A 25,792-nucleotide genomic window follows, 5' to 3' on the forward strand; every position below is an offset into this window, starting at 1 on the left:
CGTTACAGAAACGCTGCAAGTCCCCAGAAACATCGCACTGTCTCAAAGGTAAAATTAAATATATATATATATATATATATATATATATATATATATATATATTTTTTTTTTTTTTTTTTTTTTTCTTACTCCAACTTTTTCAAGGAAGACCAGCGGATAATGTTCAAAGTTTGATTCTTCGTCTAGCGTTTCCAAAACTAAAGTAGACTGATTCACATTCAGACTGAAATGAATTCTTGATGATCAAAGAAATGTGACATCAGTTATCCTATTGTTGATCTGTATGTTTTTAATTCTCAGTCTAATTTCGTTGATAGCCTTGAAATTAAATTTAAAGCCAAATTAAGCAAATGACTCGCCTTCACAAAGCGCATTTGTTTTTTTCGTTACAAATATGGCCGTACCCATAAAGTTCTTCGTCATTTCAATTCATAAAATGAATTTTAGATTATTATTTTTGGGGCTTGCGCTCCAGACTTAGTTCGATGGATTGCAATTCGAGCCCTGGTCATACATATTTTTGTGCTCTTGGACTAGAAACAGAATCTTTCCGTCCTCTAACCACCCGGGAATACATGATTGAGTATCGGCGTGTTGCCAGGGAAACCTGACAAAACGGGAGGGGGGGGGGGCGAGACGTCACCCTTTGACTGCCTACCATCCCATCTTGGGAGAGTAGCATTAGTGCTATCTCTTGAAGCTAAATGTACCGGACTAAGCCCTAATCTACTTGGACCCTTATTAGATTTGATTTAATCAATATTTTTCTGAAAATCTATCACAGAGCTCTTCTGCTGTCGTTTAAGCCAGCATGGATGCCCGATTTACTCCGACCAGTCCCCGCTCGTCAGCCGTATCACCAAGATCGGGCTCCGCGATAAGCAACCTACATTCAGAAGTGCTGAGAACAAAGGTGCTCAAAAGTCGACTGTCGCAATGGAAGCTTAAGACTAGTGGCGACTCTCCGTCACCGACTAAGAAGACACCGTAAGTAGTCATTAGGGGACATGAGAAACACTCCTCGGTGGGTGTTTCATTTCATTGGTTTTCACATGATGTGTCTTACGATTATTTTACATGATGAAAAACGTGATTTAAAGGGTAACTGACGCCAAATTTTTCTCCTTTTTTGTAAATATTAATTACAAGAAGCGGAAGCCTCCGCCTTGAACCATGTGTAGCTACTAGGAGCCCCTGTAGCTACTCAGCTACTGGGAATCTGAAAAAACCGAAAAAATAACATTTCATTTTTTTCCAGTTTTCATTTCTATTATACTTTTCAAAGTTTCCTCGAAATTCAAGGATAAGAAGGAATAAGAAGAAGGCTACACTGGTGATTTTGCTTCTACCTATCCGACCCCAACCCCTATTGCGGAACACAATCCAGCGCGTTTAACTTGGCCGAGTGGTACTGAGGAGAGTATCATCGGTTGACGTGACAACAAAGCTTTGCTTTGTCGAAGATCAACTTTTGTTCAAAATCCAAAATACTTGAAAATTTGGATAAATATGGCCTCTAAGGCAATGAAGAAGAAAGAATCCAAAGAGAGAGTTGCCTCTGCTGCCAGAACCATTCCAGAGTAAGGAAATTTATTTCTGTTTTGACTCGATGCCCGGCAAACTTCGCGTTGAAAATGACATGACCTTCAAACTTGATCCATGCGGACATCTTGGACAATTCTCGACCTAGATTGTTAATATATATTTAACATAGAAGTCTAAGTTATATAGAAGTATAACTATGGATAAAGTTTTCATTACATCAAGAGTTTAGGTAGCTTGGAGCATTTGTAGATAGTTGAAACAGGTTTGGTGTAAGTTAGTCAGAGACTGTGATATTTTCGGTTCATCTCATCAAGATACACAACCTGATTATTTTAAAGAGTTTTCGGTCGAATGTTGTTATTTATTTTCAGCCTTTACTTTCACTGCATTTTGAAATAATATTCTACCAAAGGTATCTCGCCTTTTCCCTTTGAAAACAAAGAAATCAAGTCAATTTGTGAGAGTCTCACCGGGATTTCACACATAAATAATGAGCTCCTACACAGCTTTACTTTGAGCTTACAATCGTTGGTCCATGACAAAAAACAAAGTTAGAAATGCGAGTATGTTCTTAACTGTATTTCATCTTGTTTCCTGAATGCAATATTGAGGCAGATAACGTTTTGTGACGTTCAGCACTAATTATAGGTTGTGACTTTGAGGTATTAGGTTCCTTGTGGTAAAACTCTCCGGGATGGTTTCCATGAGAACAATAGTGAAATGAAATAAGACAAAAAGACCATCGTATTGCGCGCGATCTTAACACAATTTGGCACGTTAACAAATAAGTGCTGTCAACTAAAGGCAACGGGATATTAAGCTTGCAAACAAGCTCGTCTGTTGTTGTGATAGCAATAAGTTGAATGTGAGGTCACTGGTTCCCCTTCTAAATTTCGCGAAAGATGAGTTCACGAGGATCTCAGTGGAAGGATTTGAGACTCGCCACGGTATCCTCCGCCAAATTTAGGCAAGTTGAAGAAATTTTTTCTTTTCTACTGTTTCAATACACACAGGAACATGCAACACCTGCTTGAGTTAGCTGGATTCATTTCTTTGCGTGCGAAATATTCACGTGAGATGTAAAATCTGTTACAGCTATCCATGCATGGGATCTGGTTTTTGGAATCGATCAACCGATTGTCTTTCTCAATACTTAATCTTTTACGATAGATAGAATGAGCTGCACGAATCGATTAAATTATGAATTCGACTAGAGGTTTTTGCCTCGTGAATATAAAGGACCACATTACCTTCAATCATTTTTAACTTACCGGGACTATCGATGTTTAACTTTTAGGACCCTGCGAATCTCAGAGACAAAAGCAATAATTGTACGTTTCTTTTGATCCAGTTGTTTTTTATACTTCTGTATGTCTTTCAGAGCCTTTACAGCTTTTCATTTTTAATATGTGTGTTCATTTTCGAAATTAACTCGTTTATTGCCACATGGCTGTAATAATATTTGGTTTGACATAATTTTAATTTGCTGTCAAAATTGGCATATTTATTTTTGCTACCAATAACAAAGGCTGGATATCTTTTGCAAAAGCCCTTTTAGAATATCATTGTTTACTTTTGAAGCCTTGGCACAATACAAACAAACACACTTCATTTACATACATGGGTGATTAGAGTGAATTCTTAAAAGCAGATCTGCATAATTTTTCATAATGTCACAATTTTCTAATCATTCATTCAGAATGACTTAGGGAAGAATGATTAACTTTTTATCATAAAGAGCCTTTAAAGCTGTTCACATCTCTCTCTAATTTTCCATTGTTTAGTTTGTAAAAACCTTACACTATGTTGCAGTTTCTCTGGATGTAGTTACTGTTGATGTTTGAGAAGCCTTGCAAACATAATCCTGAGCATTAATTCAGTATAATTTCAAGTTATTTCAATTCCCAAATGATTTTGCATTGTTTTCTAGGCCTATAATTTCCTTTTTCAAGTTATTTCATAATTGAGTTAGACCAACAGAGAGTTATTGTACTTTTATACACAGAGAAATTAATAATCCTTTTCAGTGACATTGTTAATTAATCTAAGGTGAAGTGAACTTCTTGTACATTTAAATTTGCGTTAGTTTATCAGCACAATGGCCATGTATGGCTTGAACATGTATACCTGCATGCATGCCTTGTCATGTACAATGTGTTAGAAGATTTTTTTCATAATGTAACTGATGCTCAGTATTGATACCATAAAAATTTATGTATACATTATTGCCATAATTGAACAGAGAGATGGATTTTCTGTACAGAGCAATGGATTTTCTGTACTCTACAGTTCTTGTTAGATGCTCTAAGAATTAAGAACTTCTTATCTGGCCTCTGGTATAATTACTCAGATAATTATAAATTCACATGCTCTGATTGGTTGAGGATTGCATAATACCTTGCCATAATTACTTTGTGTGAAGTGACTATAACAGGGGCACTGAATTTCACATTGGCTGCCTCCTATTTAACTTGTCAATGTTTCGGAGGAAGTGATAAATGCAATAGCAGAAAATTCAATTTTGAAGAGCACAGAAAATACCATAAAGTTTGGGGTAACACAATTTTTTTGCTGCTGTATTTAGTTATAATAAATGAACTTACCTAATTCTAGTGGAAACAGGCATGATACAAGTAATCAAAACAGTTAGAGCAAAATATGTGCAAAGCTTTCTTTATTTACAGAATGGTTTCAATCCCGAAATGAATTTAAACAGAATTTGAAAGCACCTGAGCAATTATATGGTACATTTAATTATTTGCCAAAGGCAAAGATAATGGTGTGGAATAATCTCTTTGACTTCATCTGGGGGATTACTCACTTTGCCTTTGGTGAATAATTGTTACACAAGGCTGGTTAATCTTGACATTATCTGATTACAAGTTTTCTCAATTAGTTTCATCATGCAGTGAATTATAAGATGTTGTCTTCAGCTTGTTTTTGAAATGCAATTCGTGAATCTCAACATACTAACCTTACCAAAAGCCAAAAAGTGGTAGATCTTGAGAGTAGATCCTCAATTGTTCTTCATAGTAAGTAATCTGTTTTACATCAAGTTTTGAGTCCATCATATGTAAATTTGCCTTTTGTCAACAATTTTTCATTTGATTTTGGAATAGTTGGGTTGCTAAGATACCTTATTGAGAAGTCTACAGTCAGATGATATTTTTATTTGCAATTTGTTGAGTCTGACTGTCCCTAAGTTCTACTGTAACAAACAAGAACTGTTGTTTGATACAGTGAAAGAAGTTTTTGTGGGCAAGATGAGTCATTTGCTTAATCCTGGGAGCACTAAATTACGAAGGTGTAACAGCATTGCTTCTTTGGTATCATAGGGTTAAAATATATTTATTTTTATATGTACATGTATGTACAATCATGTAGTTGTATGTATTGGCAAGACAGGATTCGGTACTTACCATCCATGTAATTCTTTCTAACAACTTACTGGATTACTGTACATTGTAGCTTGTTGGATACTTTTATCTAAGACATGAACATAATTCAAACAACTTGAACAATGGGAATTTAAGAAATGAGAGTCTTGAATAATACTGTCACAAATTACATTGTCCTCCACAGTGCTAGAATTGGTTATTAACAAACTGTATGAGGCACAGTTACTTTGTCCTTTCATGTTTGATTAATTTTTATAATAGCAGTTTCTCTTTTAATGTGATGTGCATTTTTTTTTCTATAGGCAGTCAGTGGCACCTAGTGTGGTAGGATCACTGAATGAAAAAGATGAAAAAAGCAAAAAGGCCAAAGCGCCCATTGTCATCTGGCCTGAGTGGACAGAACAAGATATTGGTCAGGAAAAATGGGTACTTGAAAAATGACTGTACTTACAAGACATCTGAATAACATCTGTGCTAAATCTACAGTCTAATGTGCTTTACAAATGAAGAAAAAATTGCAAAGACAGTGTACCATAATGTTGTAAACTTGTAGGACTTTAAGGGTGATCTGTGGCAATTCAGTTATGATATTAACTTTAGAGTATTTTTGCATTATTATTTTGAAGTCTTTTACCTTATTCATTTAGATATCAATTCTGTAGATTGAAAAACCAACCAGATTTTATCGAACATAATTTAATCATCACTTACTGTCCACACAATCCATTGCATGGGACTGACTACAATCTCACCCTGTATAATATTGAAATATAAGGCTGATACTATCAGTAGAGCTACAGGATTAATGTAAATCAAATCATCCTTATTTTTTTTGCTTTATTATCTTTCAGGATACATCACACAAACCAAAAGAAAAAGAAAAGGGCAAAAGTCCAAATCTAGTAAGGAAATTATTTTAGTTTTAACACAAAACATTTCACCTGTCTTTAAGATAAATATATATTAACTAGAGAATTATACATCACTTAAGTGCATTCAAAGGTTTATATTCCACTAACAACTACTACCTAAATGCCTTTCACAGCATCCTTACGAGGATCCTGAAGGAAGGATAGATTTACCATCTTCAATTAAGTCTTATGTGGATCACTGGAAGAAACCTGTTGAGTTTATGTTGGAAAAGGTACACATGAGTCATTCAGTTTATCTCTAATGATTCTGTCAATAAGCCACGTAAGCTATTCCTTATATATATTTCTTAGAAAAAAGGGGTTTGCTGGTACTTGATGAAATGTTTCTCATCTCTTAATTTTTGGAGCTTGAGTTGAACCAATGCTATGTGTTGACTTCTCCACAGTCGATCTACATACAGGGTGTACTTTATAGATTTTTGTGCAAAAACAATCAAGCCATGTTGTGTTGGCCTAAATGTAGTCTAGTATGGTGTCTTTCTATGATTTCTTGGTCTTAGCATGTATTCTTTAAAGGTCATTTCAATTGCTGAAAATTCTCATGCAGGTTATGTTTTGAATTATAATATTTTAACACCTTCAAGAACTGAAGTAAAACACTGTCAATAAAATGTTTCCTTTATTTACCACTTCAGTCACCAGTTGTTGTTGATCCAAAAAGTCTGGCAGAGGAGATAGATTTGCTTTCAGTGAATGATCATTTGACCAACAGTGAGGTATGATACCAATCCTTGTTTACTTCTCAGTGGAACTGTGATTAATGCACCTACATGTAACTAATGGTATATATACTTATTACACTGTACTTGCCAGAAAATACAGTAGTTGGGCCCTGGTGATTCATACCCCTTATTCAACAAGAAAATGTTTGTTTCTTGGTGTTGAAACTTTCCTCCACCCTCTTGATCCTCCTTAAAATAAACCTTGGATTATTAGAGTTCCTTTACTTGTTTTGGGTCATGGGCTCTTGAACCTTGGCCTTTTCAATTTCTGTGGCTCGTCATATTCTTGGCATGGATATTCTCCCCGTCTATGATTATCATACAGGTATTTACAGGTAAATGTATCAAATAAATGTAATATACACTCTAAAAGAGTGAGATCATTTATTGTCAGTAGTAGATGATTTGACACAGACTATGTTTTTGCAGCTGCTCCGATGTATCATAGGTCAGGTGATGTGCTTATGGAAACTTCACTTTAAAGTAGACCCAATAGAGACTGTCAAAGGTGCTAAAGATACCAAGGAGAGCAACAAAGCTGATAAAGAGAGGGACAAGGAGAAGGATAAGACAGAGGAGAGAAAGACAAAGATGCTCTGTTAGAAGACAACACATGGAAACCATGGAATCACATTTGGCCAAAAGAGAAAACTAAAGGCAGTCCTCTTCCTGTTTATAACCCTGGAGGGAAGTACTGTGTTAGAATATCTGGATGGTGAGTTAACATTCTGTCATATTGAATTTTATTTCATGAAGGTGGCTCTTCACTTATCCAAAGCAAGATAAAGCATTTATGGTTGTGTGTTCTGATAGGATACTGCACTTGAGTAACTCTGGAGATAGTCCTCTCGCACAGGTGTATGCAAGCACAATTGCTTGCTTTGTTCCTGCCATTGCAAAATTCTTTGTTGTGAGGATTTGTTAATTTGATATTTAAATGTATTATTGACCAATTTGTCCTGTGAGGATACATTTAGCTTAAGTTGGCTACGTTCTATTTTTTTTTTTTTTTGCCCCTGTATGATTCAAACTAAGATAAAGTTGCAGTCCATAAACAAAAGTTAAAGAATGGGAAGGCATGTTCAAGTGTGAAGCATTAATTGTGTAGACCTTGCAAGAGCTGTTATAATTCTTTTTCTCATTGGTCACTATCTTCTTGCCCTTTTGATTGTGTAATTATATTTCATTTTCTTTTAAAAGAACATTTAAGTGACTATTGGAATGTGATGGTCTTTTTAGGGTACTTGGCGGAAAGTAACAGTTGATGACGGGATGCCCTTTGATGAGGATGGCAAACTTATGTTACCTGCTTCACCTTATGAGCATGAATTATGGCCCATGTTATTGTCAAAAGCTCTCATTAAAGTGGCTTCATTAGAGTAAGCATGATTTCTCTCTTATTAGTTTGGTGCTCCTACAGTGTAACCCAAGTTTTTCCAAAGTCACTTTTTGGTGACTTGAAATGATGAAATAGGGTTGTTACTGTAGGAGGAAGATTGTATTCATCAAAAAAACACCTTGTGCCATAAAACGTTACATTAATTGAATTCTTCGTGACACTACCAATCTTTGAATATAGGCAGTATGGCCAGCAATCCTTTTTTAAGATTCTTGAGACACTCTAAAGCACATTATTTGCACAACTAAGGAGGAAGCAATATTCTACAAAAGACAATGACAAGACATAATAAGTGGCTAAAGCGTATCCAACTGTAACCATGCTGTAAACATTGTGAAGGAAAAAAACATCATCTCTTGTTACATGTCTGACCACCCAACAAAGGTTGCCAAAGTGGCAAATTTTGCTGCAAATTTAATAACCAAAATATATCTTTTTCCATGGTGACCTAAACAGTTGCAGCTTGCATGAAGTGTGGAAGTTACATGAATTGTGTACAATTAAGAAGCAATTGAAATTCAAGAAATTTAAACAATTTAAACCACTCTCTAAGCAATGCTTTTAAATGAAGTTCAAATTCCTAAGCATCTCTTTTTTTTTGTTTTCTCTTTAGTTATGCTGGTGGTTATAATGCGTGTGAGTTTGGTGACTTCACTGTGGTCATGCCCTTACAGGGTGGATGCCAGAGATTATTCCACTGAGGTAACAAGCTTTTCCGCTCTTGCTACATGTGTGTGCTGTGAGCAAATGCATTTTCATGCTCTATCAATTCAGAACTGTGAGCCTAGACTTAATGCAGCTTTGGGTATGCTTGTTAATAGGGGATGCCTTGAAGTGAGAGATTAAAAGATAAGTTCAGTAATCTCATCAATATTGTTTCAGCAAGAAAGAAAACTGAGATACTAAGCATGGATGTAGGCTGGTGTACTTGAGCAAAATTGCAAAATGTCTTTGGTTTTTGTGTCCCCAAGGTGTGGTCATACTGGTGAAATCTGGAAACTGCTACTCCAAACATTGCCTCACTGGAAACTTGAGAACACTCCACCACCAGAGGAAAAGAAACAACATGCCACAGAATGCAGAAAAAAGGACGACAGAGACAAGGAAAGAAAATCCACAAAGTCTGAGAAAAGTCAAGTCCCTGAGAAAGTTGAGAGAGAAAAAGAAAAGAAAGAGAAGGAGAAGGAGAAAGAGAAAGGTTTGCTGGCTTTTTGTAACTTTGATAGATATACTCTGTACATGCTAATAAATATTTGGCATCTCAAAAGTTTATTGAAAAGACTAAATTATGTCACTGAGAAAATTTCACATCACCATTAACCCTTTAACTCCCAGATCAAATTTGAAATTCTCCTTTCTGTCAACCATATTATCTTATCATGTTAGTTCAGAGAATTTAGTATTGAATCAACTAATTATCTCCAAATTGATATTTTTCTTAATTCTCATCACTTACCTGGTTGATATTGTATTGATATTGTAAGGAGAAATTCTGTGTTGGTCACTCATGGGAGTTAAAGGGTTAAAGGAGCATGAGTTTTTACAGTTTCTTTTGTGATTGGATGAAACTGATGTTATGCTGTGGTACCCAATTGATTGTATAGTTGGCAATATTCATTTTTTCATCAATTGAAAGGAAAATGAAAATAGTTTGTGTAAATGTCATGAATTTGGGAGAGAGAGTGGACTTCTTCTTCACAGCATGCCAGGGAGTCATTCTCCATTAATTTTTGCTGATTTTGTTACACCTTTCTTCACAGACATGAAAATTTTTTTTTTATTAAAATCGACAAATTCAATTAATTCAACTCAACAATGAAATTTTTTGTGGAATCCACATGTAAATTAATCACTTCCAAGGTGGCCACCAGCATGCTATCTGCAATTGAATTGATGGATCACTATTATTTGTTCCAGCCACTCCAGCTGCAAATCTTGTTGACGTACCAAAGGAGCCAGAGTTTGTGATTTTTGCCAGTTATTCCCATCCACCAATATGCCAATGAGACATTCTGTTCTTAAAGAAATGGTAAGTACGTGGCGGTCTGCTGCATAAGAACATACCATTCATTTTTGTCAATAACTTTATTTAAACACTAAACTTACTTACATTGGCAATGCAAGTCGTATTTCTGTTACTCGCTTCCAAATATTCAATAATTTTCTGTGACATGCTTATTATGATCACTCACAGCACACCATATGTACTGGTTAGGTTTGTTTGTTTGCAGCTTAATCAATCACTCCAGTAAGGGTGGTAGAGAACTTTTTGAGGTGCATCGGTACATGTACACCACAACAAAATGTTACCAACCCTGAGATGAAATCAGAAACGTTCATTAGTCAAGAATGGTAATTTATGACTCATCTTGAGAGGACTTTTAGATTATTTCTCCTTTCTGTTTCCATCGGATCTTTTTGCTGGTAGTAATCAAATTTAGAGATTGGTTGCTCTTATGTACACCACACTTTAAGTTTGTACGTTGAAAAAAAAATTCCTTGAGAGCAAGGCTGAGTGTTTGCCTTTATTAACAGAAAATTTTGTTGTCTTCTCTGAAGGCTGATGCATCTGAGAAACTGCGACAATCTGGTTTGTCACATAACCACCCACACCCTGTCTTGTTGACGACAGTGAGGGACTGCCCCTTGGTTCCTCCTCCGCCTCCAGTTCAGATCCCTCGATGGAAGCTTATTCGGCAGAAGAAGAAGAAGCAGCCCGTGGAGCCAGCGCTGACTCCACCAGAACCTCCCAAGGATCCACAGTTCTTAGAAGTTGTATCTCCCTTTCTTAATCACAAAGTCAGCCCATACCTGTCAGCAGAGCAAAGTATGTAGGAATAAGATTTATCTTGTTCAGCTCTCTTTGTACTTTTTAAGTGAATGGGAAGACTGAACGGGAAAATGTTTGGCTCAAGGTCATGACGTACGGGCTGAGCGCGGCGAGATTCTTACGCTATGACCGACCGAGGGCCAATCATTGTCCCGTCCGGCATGACTTGATTCATTCAATAAGCACTGTATCATGTTACCGTCGCTCTTTCTCGTTTTTTTTTCTTTTTTCAACTCGCATCTAGCGAGTCTATTCGCATTTTTCCGTCCCTGCTTACGGCATCGCTTACGGCATCGCCTACGCCTCTCATACGGAGATATTTGTCTAACGTTTTTGAATGAAAGCGTACAGGTCATTTGATACAAACGATTATAGTAGACTGAAAGAAATATTACACCGTACATAAAACATTGAGTGGTCACTTAGAGGTGAAAATTTAACATGAAACACTCATATCTTCTCGTCATTTTGTATTATTTGTTACGCAGACAAGAAAGCAAGTCGCTTTTAAAACTACAAAACTTCTTGTTGCTTTTCAGGACCCCTGTGAGGTGGTTAAAATATCGTCCTGAGAAGCCAATGGGTGAGATACTTGAAGAAGGCGATAAAGACAATGGAGAAAAGACAGAGGGTGGGGAGGGTGAGGATGTCGCTGAGAAGACTTCAGGTGAAAAGAGAGAAGGGCTTAGTGATGATGGTGCCGCTGTTAAAGAGGTACTACAGAATTCATGTCCTATAATAACCATAGTCCTTGATCTGTGCAGATTAGATCCTATAGAAAAAGATAAACGCAAAATGAAATGCCACCAGAATTCTTATGGCATTTTTTTGGCAGGTTATTTTTTCCCACAGCCGTAATTAAAAAGCTCTGCATGCAGGCCTTGTGTCACCACATGTGTGAGTATCTTCTAACATCGATCTACTCTGTAGCTCCCCTCTCTTTAATTTTACAAAGTGACATTAAAATGACCACTGAAAAATGTGTGATGAGAGAATTGTATTTAGCAGTTAAAGTGCTTCAATAACAGTGTTTTATAAAGATAAGTAAAAGTACTGTAACTCCTAGAAAGTAGAGCAAATATTGTACGTATTCACCATTACATGTACAGGGATCTCAATAACTTTTTCCCTAAACGGCTGCCGACGGTGTACAACAATAGGTCGCTATGCTTGTACAGGAGTCGAAGGTGAAACCCAAACGCGAGAGCCAGTTTGCAGGCTAAACAGACGGCGGTAAGAGGTTTTATAGGCGGCGTTAGACCGGCTTATGATGAAACTCTTGCATTAATCTTTGTTTACATGATCACAGATTCGTATTTTTTTTCCGATCTATTCATCAAGGACGAAAAGTCCAAGACTTCAACGCCAAGACTAGAAAACGATGAACTCAAGCCAGATCAAGAAAGCAAAGAGAGCCGTGAAAGCCTTCGAGACCGTCCAAGTACCAAGGATTCTTCTAAATCAAAAGAGAGAGAAAAATCAGCAAAGAGTGACAAAGGAGAGAAAGATAAGTTGCTTAAAAGTCCTGACAAGAGTGATAAAAGTAGAAGTGGTAGCAAACTGAGTGTTGTGGACAAACCAGAGAGAACTAAGTCGGGTGGTCCGTCACCCAAGTCAAGTCGAAGAATGTCAAGGATGGAAAAACCCGGAGATTTGATCAAAAGTAAGTGCTTTTTGTTACTTTGTTTGTTTGGTTTTGTTTTTGGTTGTTGTTATTTTCGTCGTTTTCTCCCACTACACAGTTTATTTTTCAAGTTACTTACATACGAAAATTAAAACTGAAGATAAGTACACTTGTTCTTTCTCATCTAGTTACGACTAATTTTTTCTTTTAATTAATAATACTCTGTATCAATACAACATAACACCAACACATTCACAGTCTACGTTACTTACTGACTGACCTATTTACTTTCAGTTTTATATTCCGTTTTAATCTATTTGTACTTCTGATCCAGAGTTCAGCATGCTGAAATGATCACTTTTAAACGTATTTTAACGTTTGTTTATACAGTCATATAATGTCAATGGCTTACCTTTTAGCGCCGCCTGAGACGAGACGAATGTCACGAGTGGAAAAAGGAGTGAAGATCGAACTAGAAAGAGACTCGTCGCACAAAGTAGAGGCCATTCGCGTAGATGAACTGCCCGTGCTTGATTTGCCTGGTTCTGTTGGTGAGGGAGACAAAGTGCCTGCTGATGGCACTGATGGAGAAGCAACTGATGACAAAACTGAAGGAGATAAGACAGAGGATGGCGACAAGTTTAAAGAGAACAACAACAAAGACAAGAAAATCTGGATGGAGTACGCCGATTTTGCAAATGTTTTAGGTAGGTAAATCTTACAAGGCATGGCATGTGTTGATGGCACTCTTTCAATCCACTGGTAATAACTAATTACGGCAATTTTCAATTTGTGCAGAAGGTAATCCGTGATTGCTTTGATTTTACTTCGTTTGCTCTGTGATTGGTCCAAAAAACTCATGGTATATTTTCAACCAATCAGATGCAAAACTCAAAACTAACCACGACTTGGTCATTCGCGTTTTCCCGCGCCTCAAGCAGTTTGCTTTTTTTCACTTTGACTTCTAATTGGCCAATGATGATGTATGCCTTAATTCTGATTGGTCGCCAGGATGACTTTGGTTTTGGTTTTTCGACGCTGAATTGAAAAAGCACTCTATCGCCTTAGTTCATGTGACTTGAAGACGAAGAAATATGCCCTTTCCTGTATATTTATTAATTGTGTTTTTTTTAAATTATTTTTGACTTTTTGCAGGCATTTGTACATATTCCACAAACCTAACACGTACAATTATTGCAAAGGAAATTCTGAATTAAAGGTGAGGAATAGTTCTTAGCGTGGTTTGTAGTATTTCCTACTGATACAATGATATATACACAGTTGCGACCGTCAGGCCTTTTTTTTTTCCTTTCTTCTCTCCTTCCTTCCTTTTTCTCTGTCTGTTTTCTTTACAATGAATTTCCATGGATCAGTATGTCAACGGATGTCTACAACTGCAATGTCTCTCTTCTTTTATCAATATATGTGATGGCTCAGTGATTCCTTCGTTCCTAATCTACTCTCTGTCCTGATTCAATCATGTTAAAGGACTGAATTTACTCCTCGGTTCTAATCCGTACACTATTTAGCTATTTCCGCCCCAACATCAGTATGCATATTCTCCATACTGTTCTCTATACATTTCCTGAGGTGTTGACAAGGAGAATTTGTTCAATAATCAAAAGCTTCTTTAGCTGATGATCATTTCCTTCATTCTCATGACCCTAGTGTTCGATTCATGGGTGATATTGTTAGGAGAAATTAGATGCCACTCACTCTTGAATGTCAGTGAGTTAAAAGAGCCCCCCCCCCCCCCCCGTGATAAAAAGAAAGCCTTTACCTGCAGGACTTACCTTGCTGCAGTACCATTTGATCTTTTCATTTTCTTTCTACTTCTTTCAACGTAACTTTAGGGTAGGTTATTTGATTATCAGGGCGAAGTCAAAATTTAAAAAAAAATAGCTGTCATTTAATTCAGGATTACTCAGCGTCTGATTAACCATATCCCAAAGATAAACTTTAACTTTTTTAACATATGTAACATTTAAAGTCTCTAACAATATGTTTGTTTCTTTCTCTCACATTGATAAGTGTTCATCTCTAAACCAATCTTTAATCTCAGAAGTGGAAATAACTTACTCAAGCCCTTTAGAGGTACATGTATCTTCTATTGCTTTGCTCGTGTCTTTTCTGCTTGTCGCCGTTTTCAACTGGGATTTCTTACTGATCTTTTAAAGCAAATGATCTTTTTCACCTTTATATCTCTTTTATCGTTCTCTATATCGTTCTTTTTCAACATGGTGATTCCCCTCTGCTTGTCACCAAACTGGCTTTCACTGTGTCATTGTACTTTACATTTCTGGTGCTATGTTTGTCTGAAGCTGCACCTGAAAACTTTCAGACCGAATCCTTTTAAATTGACATTACATTTGAACTCCTTATTCTGCTGTAGCTGTGGTCTTTAAATACAAATCCATCTTTTGATTGCCTTTGATTATGGCAGCTGCCTACTTCTCCCTTGTTGCCAAATGTTTGTTCAGTTTGGCTGTTGGTGACCGAGTAATTTTGAAATGCTTCCCTAAAACTAATGCAACATATGCACTTATCTTCAGTTCTGTTGTTGTTGTTATGACGTTGTTTCTTATTTCAAACGTGGTGTATCGGTTATTAAAGTGAGGTTATCGTGCTTAGTGTTGATACCGTAACTGTTTTACCCTCATTTAGTGTCCTGTTTGTCTCTTTAATCCAGCAGCATGTTGAGCTACTCTCTCCCCGACGATCATCACACGCCTAGCATTGTAGATAGTGTCAAAGAGTTAAACTAAAGAAAATAGATACAATTGATACAAGTAAAACATACTAATTGATACATACTAATGCATGAATTATTGTCAGAGCTGGGTTTTCATTCCTATTAATGTTCATCATCATCACCAACATCATCACAATTCCGTGACATCTGAAAGGAAGATGTCCTCTGTTATGGGACGTAGGCTTAAAAGACAAGAAAGTGAAATGTCGTTGCTATCTGTGAGTTTTTCATCAACAACAAAATTATCACAAATTCACCTCATTCCTTCTCGTCCACCTAATTTCATCTAATTTTTCCACCAAGCACTGTTAGATTACTTCGTTCTGTACGTGTAACCACGCTCGTTATAATATTTCTAACTCCGCCTTAACATTTTGGACAAAGAGGATCATTAGAGGTTTCACAATTACTCCACTTTTCTAATATGAGCAAGACGTGTTTTCTCAATGGCCACCTAACACGCAAGATTCTGGTTCAAAAGAGCTGAGGGTTCAAGCCCTGGCTGCAATTAGGTCGTGGGCGAGGCATTTTGCGTTTTTCTTGGCGGGAAGTTTGACGTCTTTGTAATATTTGTCTTTTTCCCTTATGCTTTTCATGTTTCCCTCAAACCTTCGCACTGGGAACCAACAAAATCCAGCACACACCTCCTTGTGAAGCTTATCTCTGTAAACTATTTTCATTTCTGGCCTAAATCTTGTTAACTTCCAGAATGTTGCAATGACCAGTCATGTTAGTAAAAAGTCAGGCCTGATACCAGCCTCGTCAGTCACAGCAACTACGCCTGCACCTGGGAAGGCCACAGGGCTCAGTCCGTCACCATATCACGGTTCGTTTGGGGGACTAAGTCAAAATCAAGACCCACCCCCACCGTTCCTGTTTGTTGACAGTCTGAAACCCATCGAAATTGTGGTAAGCTTCACTGCTTTCTCTAGGTGGCTTGATCCACCGCAGCCCGTTATCAGAGAGAGAGATAAGGAAAAGGAAAAGGAAAAGGATTCTAATAGCATAGTAACAGGTGAGAACTGAACAGTAGAGCTTTGTGTTTCATTGTCATCCAATCTATACTTATATGTAAATGTAGTTCGCAAGTTGTCGCCTATTTACGTCAACCAAGTGTTTTACAGTAAGCTGAGGTAGGTTCTTTGGATTCAGGGCTTATATTGTATTATAGCAACATTTAAACCAATATCATCGTGTAGAAGTTATTTCGACGTGTAGATGCGCCATTCAGTAACGTGAAGGAGGGTGAAAGCCAAACCTTCTGTGAATCATAGTAATGGTCATTTAACAGCAGAAACATACAAAATGGAACGAAAGCCGCTCATCACAAACATCTGAACGTGACTCTTTTAAACTTGTCTGAAACAACCCAAATGTTCCCCGAAAAATCCATTATTGGCAGCAGCGTAAAACCTATTTGTGATGATTCTTCGTTCATAATTTACTGAAAAGTACTCCAATTTTTTGGTGAACAGTTTTTTTTCGAGGTATGACAAAGGTTCTTAATCCAAATATTGTGAAATAGGATTGATAATCATTTTAAGCTGTGAGCGTGGGAACCTACCAGCGTGGTGTAAACCAATGTTTCTGTGTTACCAAGTCGATTGTTTCTGTTCTCTGTTTTTAGCAGATCCAAGGGAAGCAGCTCAGGTTGAGGAGAAACCTATACCACCCACCCCAGGCTTACTCGTTGCGGAACCGTACTCTTGGAAGAGCCTGGTGACGGGTCAGCCAATTCTACGCATTCGCACTTCAGGCACCAAGGCAGCCGTCCTTGTTCTACCGCCGGGGTAGGTTGGAATGAAATTGGCGGAGCTTTGCGTATATTGAATCAAAGAAGATTTCAACCTTTTCGGTCTCTCTCGCTAGCTCAGCTTTCCCCTGTGATGCGATAGGTCTGGAATCTTCAGCAAAAGGTTTCATGATTACAATCTATTGTACAGAGATCCTTGCTGGATTTTCCTTTTTTTCGGGGGGGAGGGGGAAAGGGGGGAATTTGCACGTGGAATTCAAAACCGATTGACCAAACACCGGACGCTGTACAGATATCTCATAATCTCATAGGAGCGGGATTTTAGTTATTAGTTTCGCTCTTCTCTAGGAATTTATGGAAAATTAGAGCAAGAGGAAAAGGTTTCGAAGCCGCAAATGAAATAACAGGAAACACAACTTCTTGTTACGTTTCTCTCACGTTCTATCTTTGTAGGCGTCACGTGTTAAGATTTCTTGTCCAAGCCCCTCACGGTTATCACGTGGAAATGGCTTCACAGACGCCATTTGTTTATGGCGACGAAGACACAGTAATGACTTGTCTCACAAAGGTACGTGTACAGAACTAATCAATGTCTTACACGTGTCCATCAGACCTACGTTTGAAGCACATCCAGAGCAAGACATTATGAACGATATTATACTCTCTTGTTAAGAGTTAGCTCTCGACTTGGAAATTAAGTGTAGAACTAGGTGTAGGAAGATGTTTATACCTTAAGGTTGACAACCTCGTTAGTGATCTTCTTATTTTGTTATTAAAGGAAGAAGAAAAATTCGTTTCTTTAAACGTTATTAAATACGCCTTATAGTATGACTGTTTTTGCAATCAGCCGGGGAAACCTGGCTGACAAGTGGTGACACACCTCGTGTTTTTTTTCTGCTAGGAAAGTTGTCGTTTCCTGGAGCACGCCATGAATGTGTTTCAGTCAGTTAGCAGCCTTGTTGGATCATTCGCTGATCCTCCTGTTGACAGGAAGTTTGACTTGGATCTTGGACTTAAGGATCAGACGAAAGACATTCAAGATAGGCATTACAAGGTACGGTGAGGTTATTGATTGCACATTTAATACTACACTTTGGAATACGTCCGTGCGGGATACGCTGGGATACAATGTTTCTGTTAAAAGCTTTATGATGCGTTACGATAGAAACGAAATGATGGGATGTGGAATGAACTTGCGAGGTGCTTCCTAGTCTCCGTTGAGCCACACACCTAATAATTGCATGTCTTTCTCAGCCATGGAGTTTTTGTTTCAAAACACGCATTATTCACTCGCCAGAGAGTGGAGAATGTTCATCGGAACGAGATAGCGAACCAATCACATTGCTTGAATCTTTAAGATCGTGGAGTGTGCTTACACTAAATTTACTGATTTATTCATTTTGTATTCACCGACATGTACATATTTTCATCAGGTTTTTATGAGGTGTCTTCTGAAGAGTGTCAGATTCCATCTCGCCGATTCTTACGATTTACCGATGCACTTTGCCTGGAAAGCTTTTCAGTTCCAAGCCTCTCTCTGCTTGCATCAGCGAGTCGGCCACAGGCCCTTGTCAGCAGCGGAGATCACGAGGATCGGTTCAATGACAAAGAAGCGGGCCGTTAAGAGTGCTGGTGCAGTACCTCCCACTTGGGTAGATCGCACATCAAACAGTGAAGAGGAAGGCGCTGCTACTAAGATCCAGGCCGCTTTCAGGGGTTATTTCCTTCGAAAACTGGCACGAGCATACGTAAAAGGTTGGTGTGGTGCGCTAAGTTTTTAACAATGTACCAGAGAAAAACAGCGATGAAGTGATTGAGCCTTTGTAGTGTAATGTGTGGCCACTAGTAAAGGTTAGGATGAGAGATTATCAGTAAGGACGAGGACGAATATGAAACAGGCGAACGAGAAAATTTTAGCCGAGTTCCTGTGCTGGAAAACTACAAAGACAAGGTAAAATCTGACGATCCATTCGCGGCGGGAAAAAACAAGTTCTGTGTGAGTATGGGCAAGAAAGCAACTGAGTCCATCTTCAACAGTTCTACTTGGCAACTTGAACTTTTTGAAGCCCACTCCGACAGTTGGTAAACCTGGTAAAGGTTCATGCACTCAGAGTCAATTGACGAATAAGCAATCTTTCGGATAACGGAGAAAGCTATCCACACTATTTCCTATTCTCCTCAGTTGTTTAAATTGTTTTGTGCGGTTACTCACACATCTTAATCGTTGCTAATGGATCATGACTGATGGTCGAACTCCCCAAAAAATTATTTCTGTAGAGATGTTTCGTAACAGTTTTTACCTTTGAGCTAGGACGCATCACTTCGTCATCTCTCGAGATTAGTAATTTTCCAAATTTTTCTCACAGGTACCGACGAGCACCAGAAAGTATGGGAGCTTCTGTCCAAAGCTTGGGGTGTTATCGAACCTAACTTGGAGAGCTTTGCCATTCAGATTTTCAGGTTCATGTTCAAACGGGATTCAGAACTGTTCCCTTTGTTTCCTTTCTTCAAAGATGAGTGGAGTCGCGTGGCGTACTCTGACTACAACGGGGGGTATCCTGAGCAGCCTCCTCAGTCTTGGTTTGTGGTTTTTAGGTAAGAAAAAAGGCCTTGCTTTTTATTTCGGTTTTTTTTGTGACTTTATATTAGGGTAGAGAATCTCCAAAATTATAAGAAACCAAAATTATGCGAGGATGGCTGAGGATTGAGAAGATTGGAATGGACCGGAGACGTTGCGGGAATTTCTTTCGGAAAGGGGACTTAGTGTAAAAGGACGTTACTCGAAGGAAAATTTCCAAATTTCTCCGAGTGAAATTGCTTCTTAATTTTATTATCAGTGCCGTAGTTGCCTTTTTTACGTGTGACAACCTAAATTTCGTCAGTCAAGATCGCATCTAGACGCATCTGCCACAATCGCATAAATTTTCCAAATAATGCAATTGGAAAATTCATTGAGATAAGATAGGCGAATATTTTGTGGGAATATTTGGACGTAATTAGTATTTTTTTTTTGTGGAATTTTTTTTTTAGGGAAGTGTTCTTCGTTGATGAACCAGTGCTCATGGTCCCTAAACTGTACGTTACCTTACCGACATGTTTGTTGCGGGTTGTAGACAATGACTCGGGGGAAGAACTGACCAGGGTCTTTCAGAAAGTTGCACCCAATAACCTAAAGAAGAATAAGGTAACTTATTGTGTCAGCTATTTTATACAGAGAGAGAAAGAGAGAGGGAGAGAGAGTAGCCTAGCTCTCCAAAGAGAGTTTTAAGCTCAGTGGAAGAGCGTCCGAGATCGGAATCTGAAGCTCTCGGGTTCGACTCTTCATGGGGGCTCAGAATTTTCTCTTTGTCCCACGCTCTCGAGAAGACGGAAAAAACATCTCTCTGTAAGGTGGTGATTGTTTTGTGATGCCTGTAGAGACAAGAGGCGCTCTCGGCGTTACTGATTGACCCGACATCGCTGCTTACTTGATGCTTATTTAGTGTTTTCAATGGTGCTCAATGTTACCTTTTGATGTCATTGATTTTCCTTTGTTTCATCAGCGTGGTTACACGTTTGTGGCTGAAGCAAGAACGCCAAACGCTATTCTCCCGGCGGGAAAGTTTCGTTTGCGCGTGATCGGTTCCACAGAACCCTTACCCTACCCTGGACGAGAGGGAGTGAACAGTCACTTTGTCACCAAGGAGATTAGAGATTATTATATTCCAAACAAATACAACATCATTTTCAGGTTAGATGGTAGATGAAATTCTTCAGTCAGTACCTGACTTACTTTGAAGATAAACTGTGTTTTGACTCTTAACCCTGTACTACATCCTAACACCAGTATGCACAGTCTCCACACTGTTCTCTATACATTTCCTAACATGCTTTCCATTTCCTAAGGTGCTAAGTAATTTTCTGTACGCTGCGCTAGGTACACAGTCAAGGTACAGGAGGATCACATGGCCAGCTTGCAGCTAGGGACGTCTAAACCAGACGTGTACATCAAGCTACAGGTAAAATGACGAGGAATCATTTCCCTTCCCTGGAAAAGACAGCAGAACGCTGGGCCCTATGCCAGTATCTGAGCAACTGCGCACCTACCCCTCCCTTAACCACACAACAGTCAACTAATAACAAATTAGGGTCAATGATGGGTTAGGGGAGGGGTAGGTGCGTTGTTGTTCAGAAACTGACATTGATCCTAATGTTCCATGACTTATTTTTTTCATTTGTCCGCCAGGCGGGTTACAAACGCTTTCATTTACTTTTTTATTTTTTTGTAAAGATTTTGGATCATGAACAGGAGGTATGTAGCACGACCGGAAAGAGTCACGCAGTCATCCCTGCTTTTACTTTTTACCGCGACCGTACAGGCGATGAAGATGAAAAACAAAAACGAGGTAAGAAAGTAAATATTGTTGTTTATTACACCGCTGGCAGCGCCCGTGGGCAATATGAAGCGAATCCTAAGTGTTGATTGGCTAAGCGAGCGGGCAAGATGGGCCTACCTGCTAGTACGGGATTGCCCCCTTTGATCCCGCACATGAAAATATTGAATTAATACTAAGTTGGCTATTCTTGGACAATGTCAGCGATGGAGACGCAAAAAGCGGCAGAAGACAGTCCAAAAAAAAGAAAACAAAAACGACTCGTGTGAATTTATTGTGGTACAAAGATAGTTGGCTTTCTTTTCCGGCTCTAGAAATAAACAAGTCATTCTTAATTCTTAATAAAGCGAAACCCTTTTGAAATAATAATACCTTTACTGACCAAGCGTGAGGTCAAGATGTCAGGATATTAGCCTTTTTTTCCGGTCAATATCTAGCCATCTTACCTTCACGCTTGGTCAATAACACGTAAATATTGCTTAAAATTGTTTCTTCTTAAACCAGTCGTTCTTTTGCAATCTACACCTAGATGTCCTTTGTCCCAGATAGCGACCATTCCGACTGGAATGTTCGCATCTTAGATCTGAACCAGTTAGGGACGAGACCACGATGTTAATAAACTTATTTGTTGGTTTTTCCAGGTTCGCGCCCTCCTACCTCGTCCCACCCCCGCTCGGCCAAGAGACCTCCGTCAGGAAGCCGCAAAGCAGCAGCCTCTCCCATGCAAGGGAAGGGTGGTAAGAAGAGCGGAAAGGAGTCCAGTAACTCCTCACGGCCGGGATCATCGGTGAGTGACCTGGCGCCCAAATTCGTGCAGTGCAGACATTTCAGCTGATATGTGACGTTCCATAGAATCTTTTTAATGTTGAATTCTCGAACATACCGTGAGTACTGGCAGTTCTTGTTGTTGCATCGAATGAGATAAACAAAAAGCAAAACCAGATTCTTACAACAACATCTTTACACAACTTCTAACAACAATTCTGTGACGGCGACGAACGCCTCGGAGTCAGGGACAGATGATACTGTCGTAAGTTTATTTCCAGCGGCTGTGAACGTGAACTTGATTTGAACACTTTTCTTTTCCTTTTAGCAGAAAGGCTCTCGTCCTCTCCTTTGCGACGACTCCGAAGACAAAGAAGACGAAGACACCGAAGATACGGAGCCTGAAATCAAGGTTCGTGGTTTAAGTACATTTATCAAAGGTCGCCAGTTACCCCCATCTTCAAGATACAAACTATCCTTACCACGCGATGACTTGCGTTTGTCTTGTAATCTGTGTGGTCCACAGAACATTAGACCACTCCAACGATGGCTTTATCAAAGATAAAATATCACTTTAGGTTACTAAACAAATTCGACTCCCATTTTTTTGGTCTGAAGCTGTGGTGCCAATTCACTTTTTCTCCCCATATGCGTATCACAAACAGTTAGCTGCGTTGCCGCAAAGCAAAAGCACATAAGGCTTATTCCTTTTACTTTTGTTTCAGATACACAAGTATATAATTCAAGCCCAGGTCTTACGCGACAGTTGGCCTTTGTCTAAGAGTGCTTGGGATTTTGTTGCCTTGATCAAGAGCCTTGACAGACTAGACGTAGAAGGTATTTCTGCGTTTTTGGGTTTTAAACCGTTTTGCCTTCGGGTATAGTTATTTCGTCGTACTTGATATCTAGTGCAGGCAACCCAAGCAATGAGGAGTAGTAAAGTTTTTTTTCAATGCATTTTATTGCTATATTTAGTCCCTGCGGAAAGCGCCCCTCGCGGAGATAAACTGTCTGCAAGTGTGTCCAAAGGCAAGAAAAACAAGGAAGGAAAAGAAAGTCGGTCAAGTAAGGGACAAGCTGGATCAAGACCATCATCACAGGTAAATTGGAAAGGTGTATTAGGAAAAGCTCACATTTTACGATTTAGAGACACCCATCCCTGAATAAAGAACGTTTGTGAAGATAAATAGATGTGGTAAATAGATTGTAACTTTGAGCGTTTGTTTGTTTGTTTGTTTATTAATTTCTCAGAGTAATTCATTAACTTCTATTTTTTTTTTACAGCAACAATTCGATTCTAGCAAACCAAACTGGACACTCAGAATCGTTTCTGATGCGAGTGCTGTAAGTTTTACGTGGTTTTGTCTCCTTTTGTTTATTTGCTGCAGTGTTTATAATCAAAAGTATGGTGCACTGATTAAGGTTATCGTTATGTTATTATAAACTGGAATTGATGTGTTTGCTGCTTTGTTGTGTACAGGAAGAGATTGAGGTCAAGAAGGACACAGAAAGGCAAGATGAAATAAAGGCCATGAAGCTAGCTTGGGAAGCCGCTGAACCGGGCAGAGCGGCGAAGGTAGTGCACGCATCACTCAAGAAAAATTTCAAAATATCAGTTACAACACTCAGAATGTTTTCAAGGTCTATGATGATTTTTTAAGAATATTTTCTGTTACTTCCTAAGGCCCAACAAAGCCGTCAAAAGTTTTTGAACGAACACATGGTTAAGGTGGAAAAAGACGCAATCGAGGAAGAAAACGGCGATGAGGAACAACAAGAAGAGAAAGATGTTACTGCTTCCAGTGAAATACGTGAGTTCACTGTGTATATTTGAGCAATAGACCGCGCTATCTTTCGGTTTACTGACGCTATACTCAACGCAGGATCGGTTGGAAAAAAACGAGAAACATTTGTAAATCAGGCGAGTGATTTACAAAGTTTTCTCTAGCTCTCCCAACGTCCCAACGTGGGTTATTACACTGGGAAACCAATAAAATGTGCTGTCTATTGCTTTTATGAAATGAACTTCTATGAGTTTACTGGTGCAATAAATTATAGACTTTTGACCAATCAGGGAGCTCGTAGTATGTCAGTTATTTTCTAACGAGACTTTTAACCAATCAGGGCGCCAGTTGTGTGTCAGTTATTTTACAACGAGATTTAATGGCTCAAAGAGTATTACCACCTATGACAGCTCCTCAGCTTCCCGTTTCTCGTCTCATTTCAGTGACAGTGACGTCACCAGTGCAGTCTGAGTCAGATCAAGGAGAATTGACCTTAGTACCACCCCCTAAGGAGCCGGATCATATTCTCCAGCCGCTTTCTGAACCTAAGACCATCAGGTAAGATCTGTAGTGTTTTGTTTCCTCGAGTTTATTCTATTATTATGAAATAGTGGATGTTACTTTGTTTTGTTTCATTTTTCTCCACTCTACATCGGGCCAGAAGAAAACACCACAAGTCATAGTGTAGCTTAACCCGCTCGTTTTCTTTTCCAGGTCACGAGGCGGGGTTCCCGTGTTGTTAGACGAGGAAGAAATAGAAAGAAGGCTGCTGGAAAGAAGAGAAACACTGCAAGCTTTTAAAACTCAGCGTAAAGAAGTTGAAAACAGGAGAGAACAGGATAGACTGGACAGGAACACTGCTAAAGAGAGACAGTTACAGGAAGCTGAAGAACTACAGGTACAATCTGAATTCTTTTAAAATTATTTTTTCATTTTACGTGCTTTATACTTGTTCGCTGCCTCAACCATTTCCTTTTTCCATTCCGCCTCTTTCTTCTCTTTTTTGTGTCAGGTAACCTGTAATTCTTCCCATCTTGTCCTTTTACCCAGTGTCCTTCCTTATTCATCATTTAATCCCCTTCCCACTAACTCCCTCTCTCCTGCCTCTATATCTGTCCTCTCTTCCTTTCCCATCTTATTCCTTTCTATCTCTTTTTCATCTTTCTCGCTCCTTTCGTTCGCTCCTTCGCCCCAGCCTCCCTCCATCTCACCTCCGTCTCTTTCCCCGGCCCTACCGTTTTTATTTATTTTGTTTCATTATCTCCCTTTCTCCCCTTCCCGTCAATCCCTCATCCGTTTGCTCCTTTATTTCACTAGGCCGCTACTGACAAATGGCGGGGCGAGGTGAACCAGAGACGGGAAGCGTACAGACAGAAATTCCTAGAGGCAGAGAAACAAAAAGAGGAAGCACAGGCGGCTGAAGCTGCGAAAGAAAGAGAACGATCTCCGTCACCGAGCAAGAGTCGAAAGAGTGCTTCTACTGCTAAAGGTGGAAGGAAAAGTCCCGCCAAAGGAAAGAAAAAATAAGCATTGCTGCTTGGTAGGGAAATTAAATATCTCTACGTCACAATATTTATTTCCTGTTCCAAGACCGTTGAAAACGTTTTCATCAAACCGCTCGTCTTAGCGCCTTTTGAAACGTGCTGTGTTGAATTCCCAAATTATTACTTGTCCTATTTCTTTTCTCCCATTCGTGCGTTTCCATTTTGAAATGTTATATTTATTGGAATTGTAGAGTACAGTGTGAATAATATTTTTGTACATAAGCAAGTTTTGTGTACAGGTGCTTTCTCGTGTAAATAATAAAAATATTAAGAACTCGTGACGAAATAAAATAGCCATTCTCTATTTTTTTTACCTTTAAGTTTTAATCCTACTTATGCAATCTGATATTTTCTGTCTATTTTTTCGTATA

The 25,792-nt window shown here is 38.7% G+C and overlaps 1 protein-coding gene across 1 annotated transcript; it reads left to right on the forward strand.

Annotated features, from left to right (window-relative positions):
• The first annotated feature begins 1,448 nt into the window (after nt 1-1,448).
• On the forward strand, nt 1,449-25,710 carry LOC131777035 (androglobin). The gene is given in 40 exon segments (XM_066172743.1): nt 1,449-1,580; nt 5,246-5,369; nt 5,795-5,845; nt 5,989-6,087; nt 6,511-6,591; nt 7,027-7,165; nt 7,168-7,316; nt 7,837-7,976; nt 8,610-8,653; nt 8,656-8,698; nt 8,968-9,194; nt 9,914-9,988; nt 9,991-10,025; nt 10,556-10,796; nt 10,799-10,823; nt 11,366-11,540; nt 12,168-12,489; nt 12,870-13,136; nt 13,139-13,157; nt 13,606-13,669; nt 15,911-16,217; nt 16,833-16,992; nt 17,409-17,523; nt 17,857-18,009; nt 18,389-18,710; nt 19,322-19,550; nt 19,986-20,139; nt 20,498-20,685; nt 20,872-20,953; nt 21,226-21,340; nt 21,970-22,115; nt 22,422-22,505; nt 22,819-22,930; nt 23,069-23,193; nt 23,378-23,437; nt 23,574-23,669; nt 23,778-23,904; nt 24,321-24,435; nt 24,592-24,775; nt 25,195-25,710. Coding segments are annotated over 40 exon segments (5,475 nt in total). The 5' UTR covers nt 1,449-1,509; the 3' UTR covers nt 25,405-25,710.
• Nucleotides 25,711-25,792: the final 82 nt, after the last annotated feature.

This window comes from Pocillopora verrucosa, chromosome 9 (assembly GCF_036669915.1).
Source record: "Pocillopora verrucosa isolate sample1 chromosome 9, ASM3666991v2, whole genome shotgun sequence".
Classification (NCBI taxonomy): domain Eukaryota; kingdom Metazoa; phylum Cnidaria; class Anthozoa; order Scleractinia; family Pocilloporidae; genus Pocillopora; species Pocillopora verrucosa.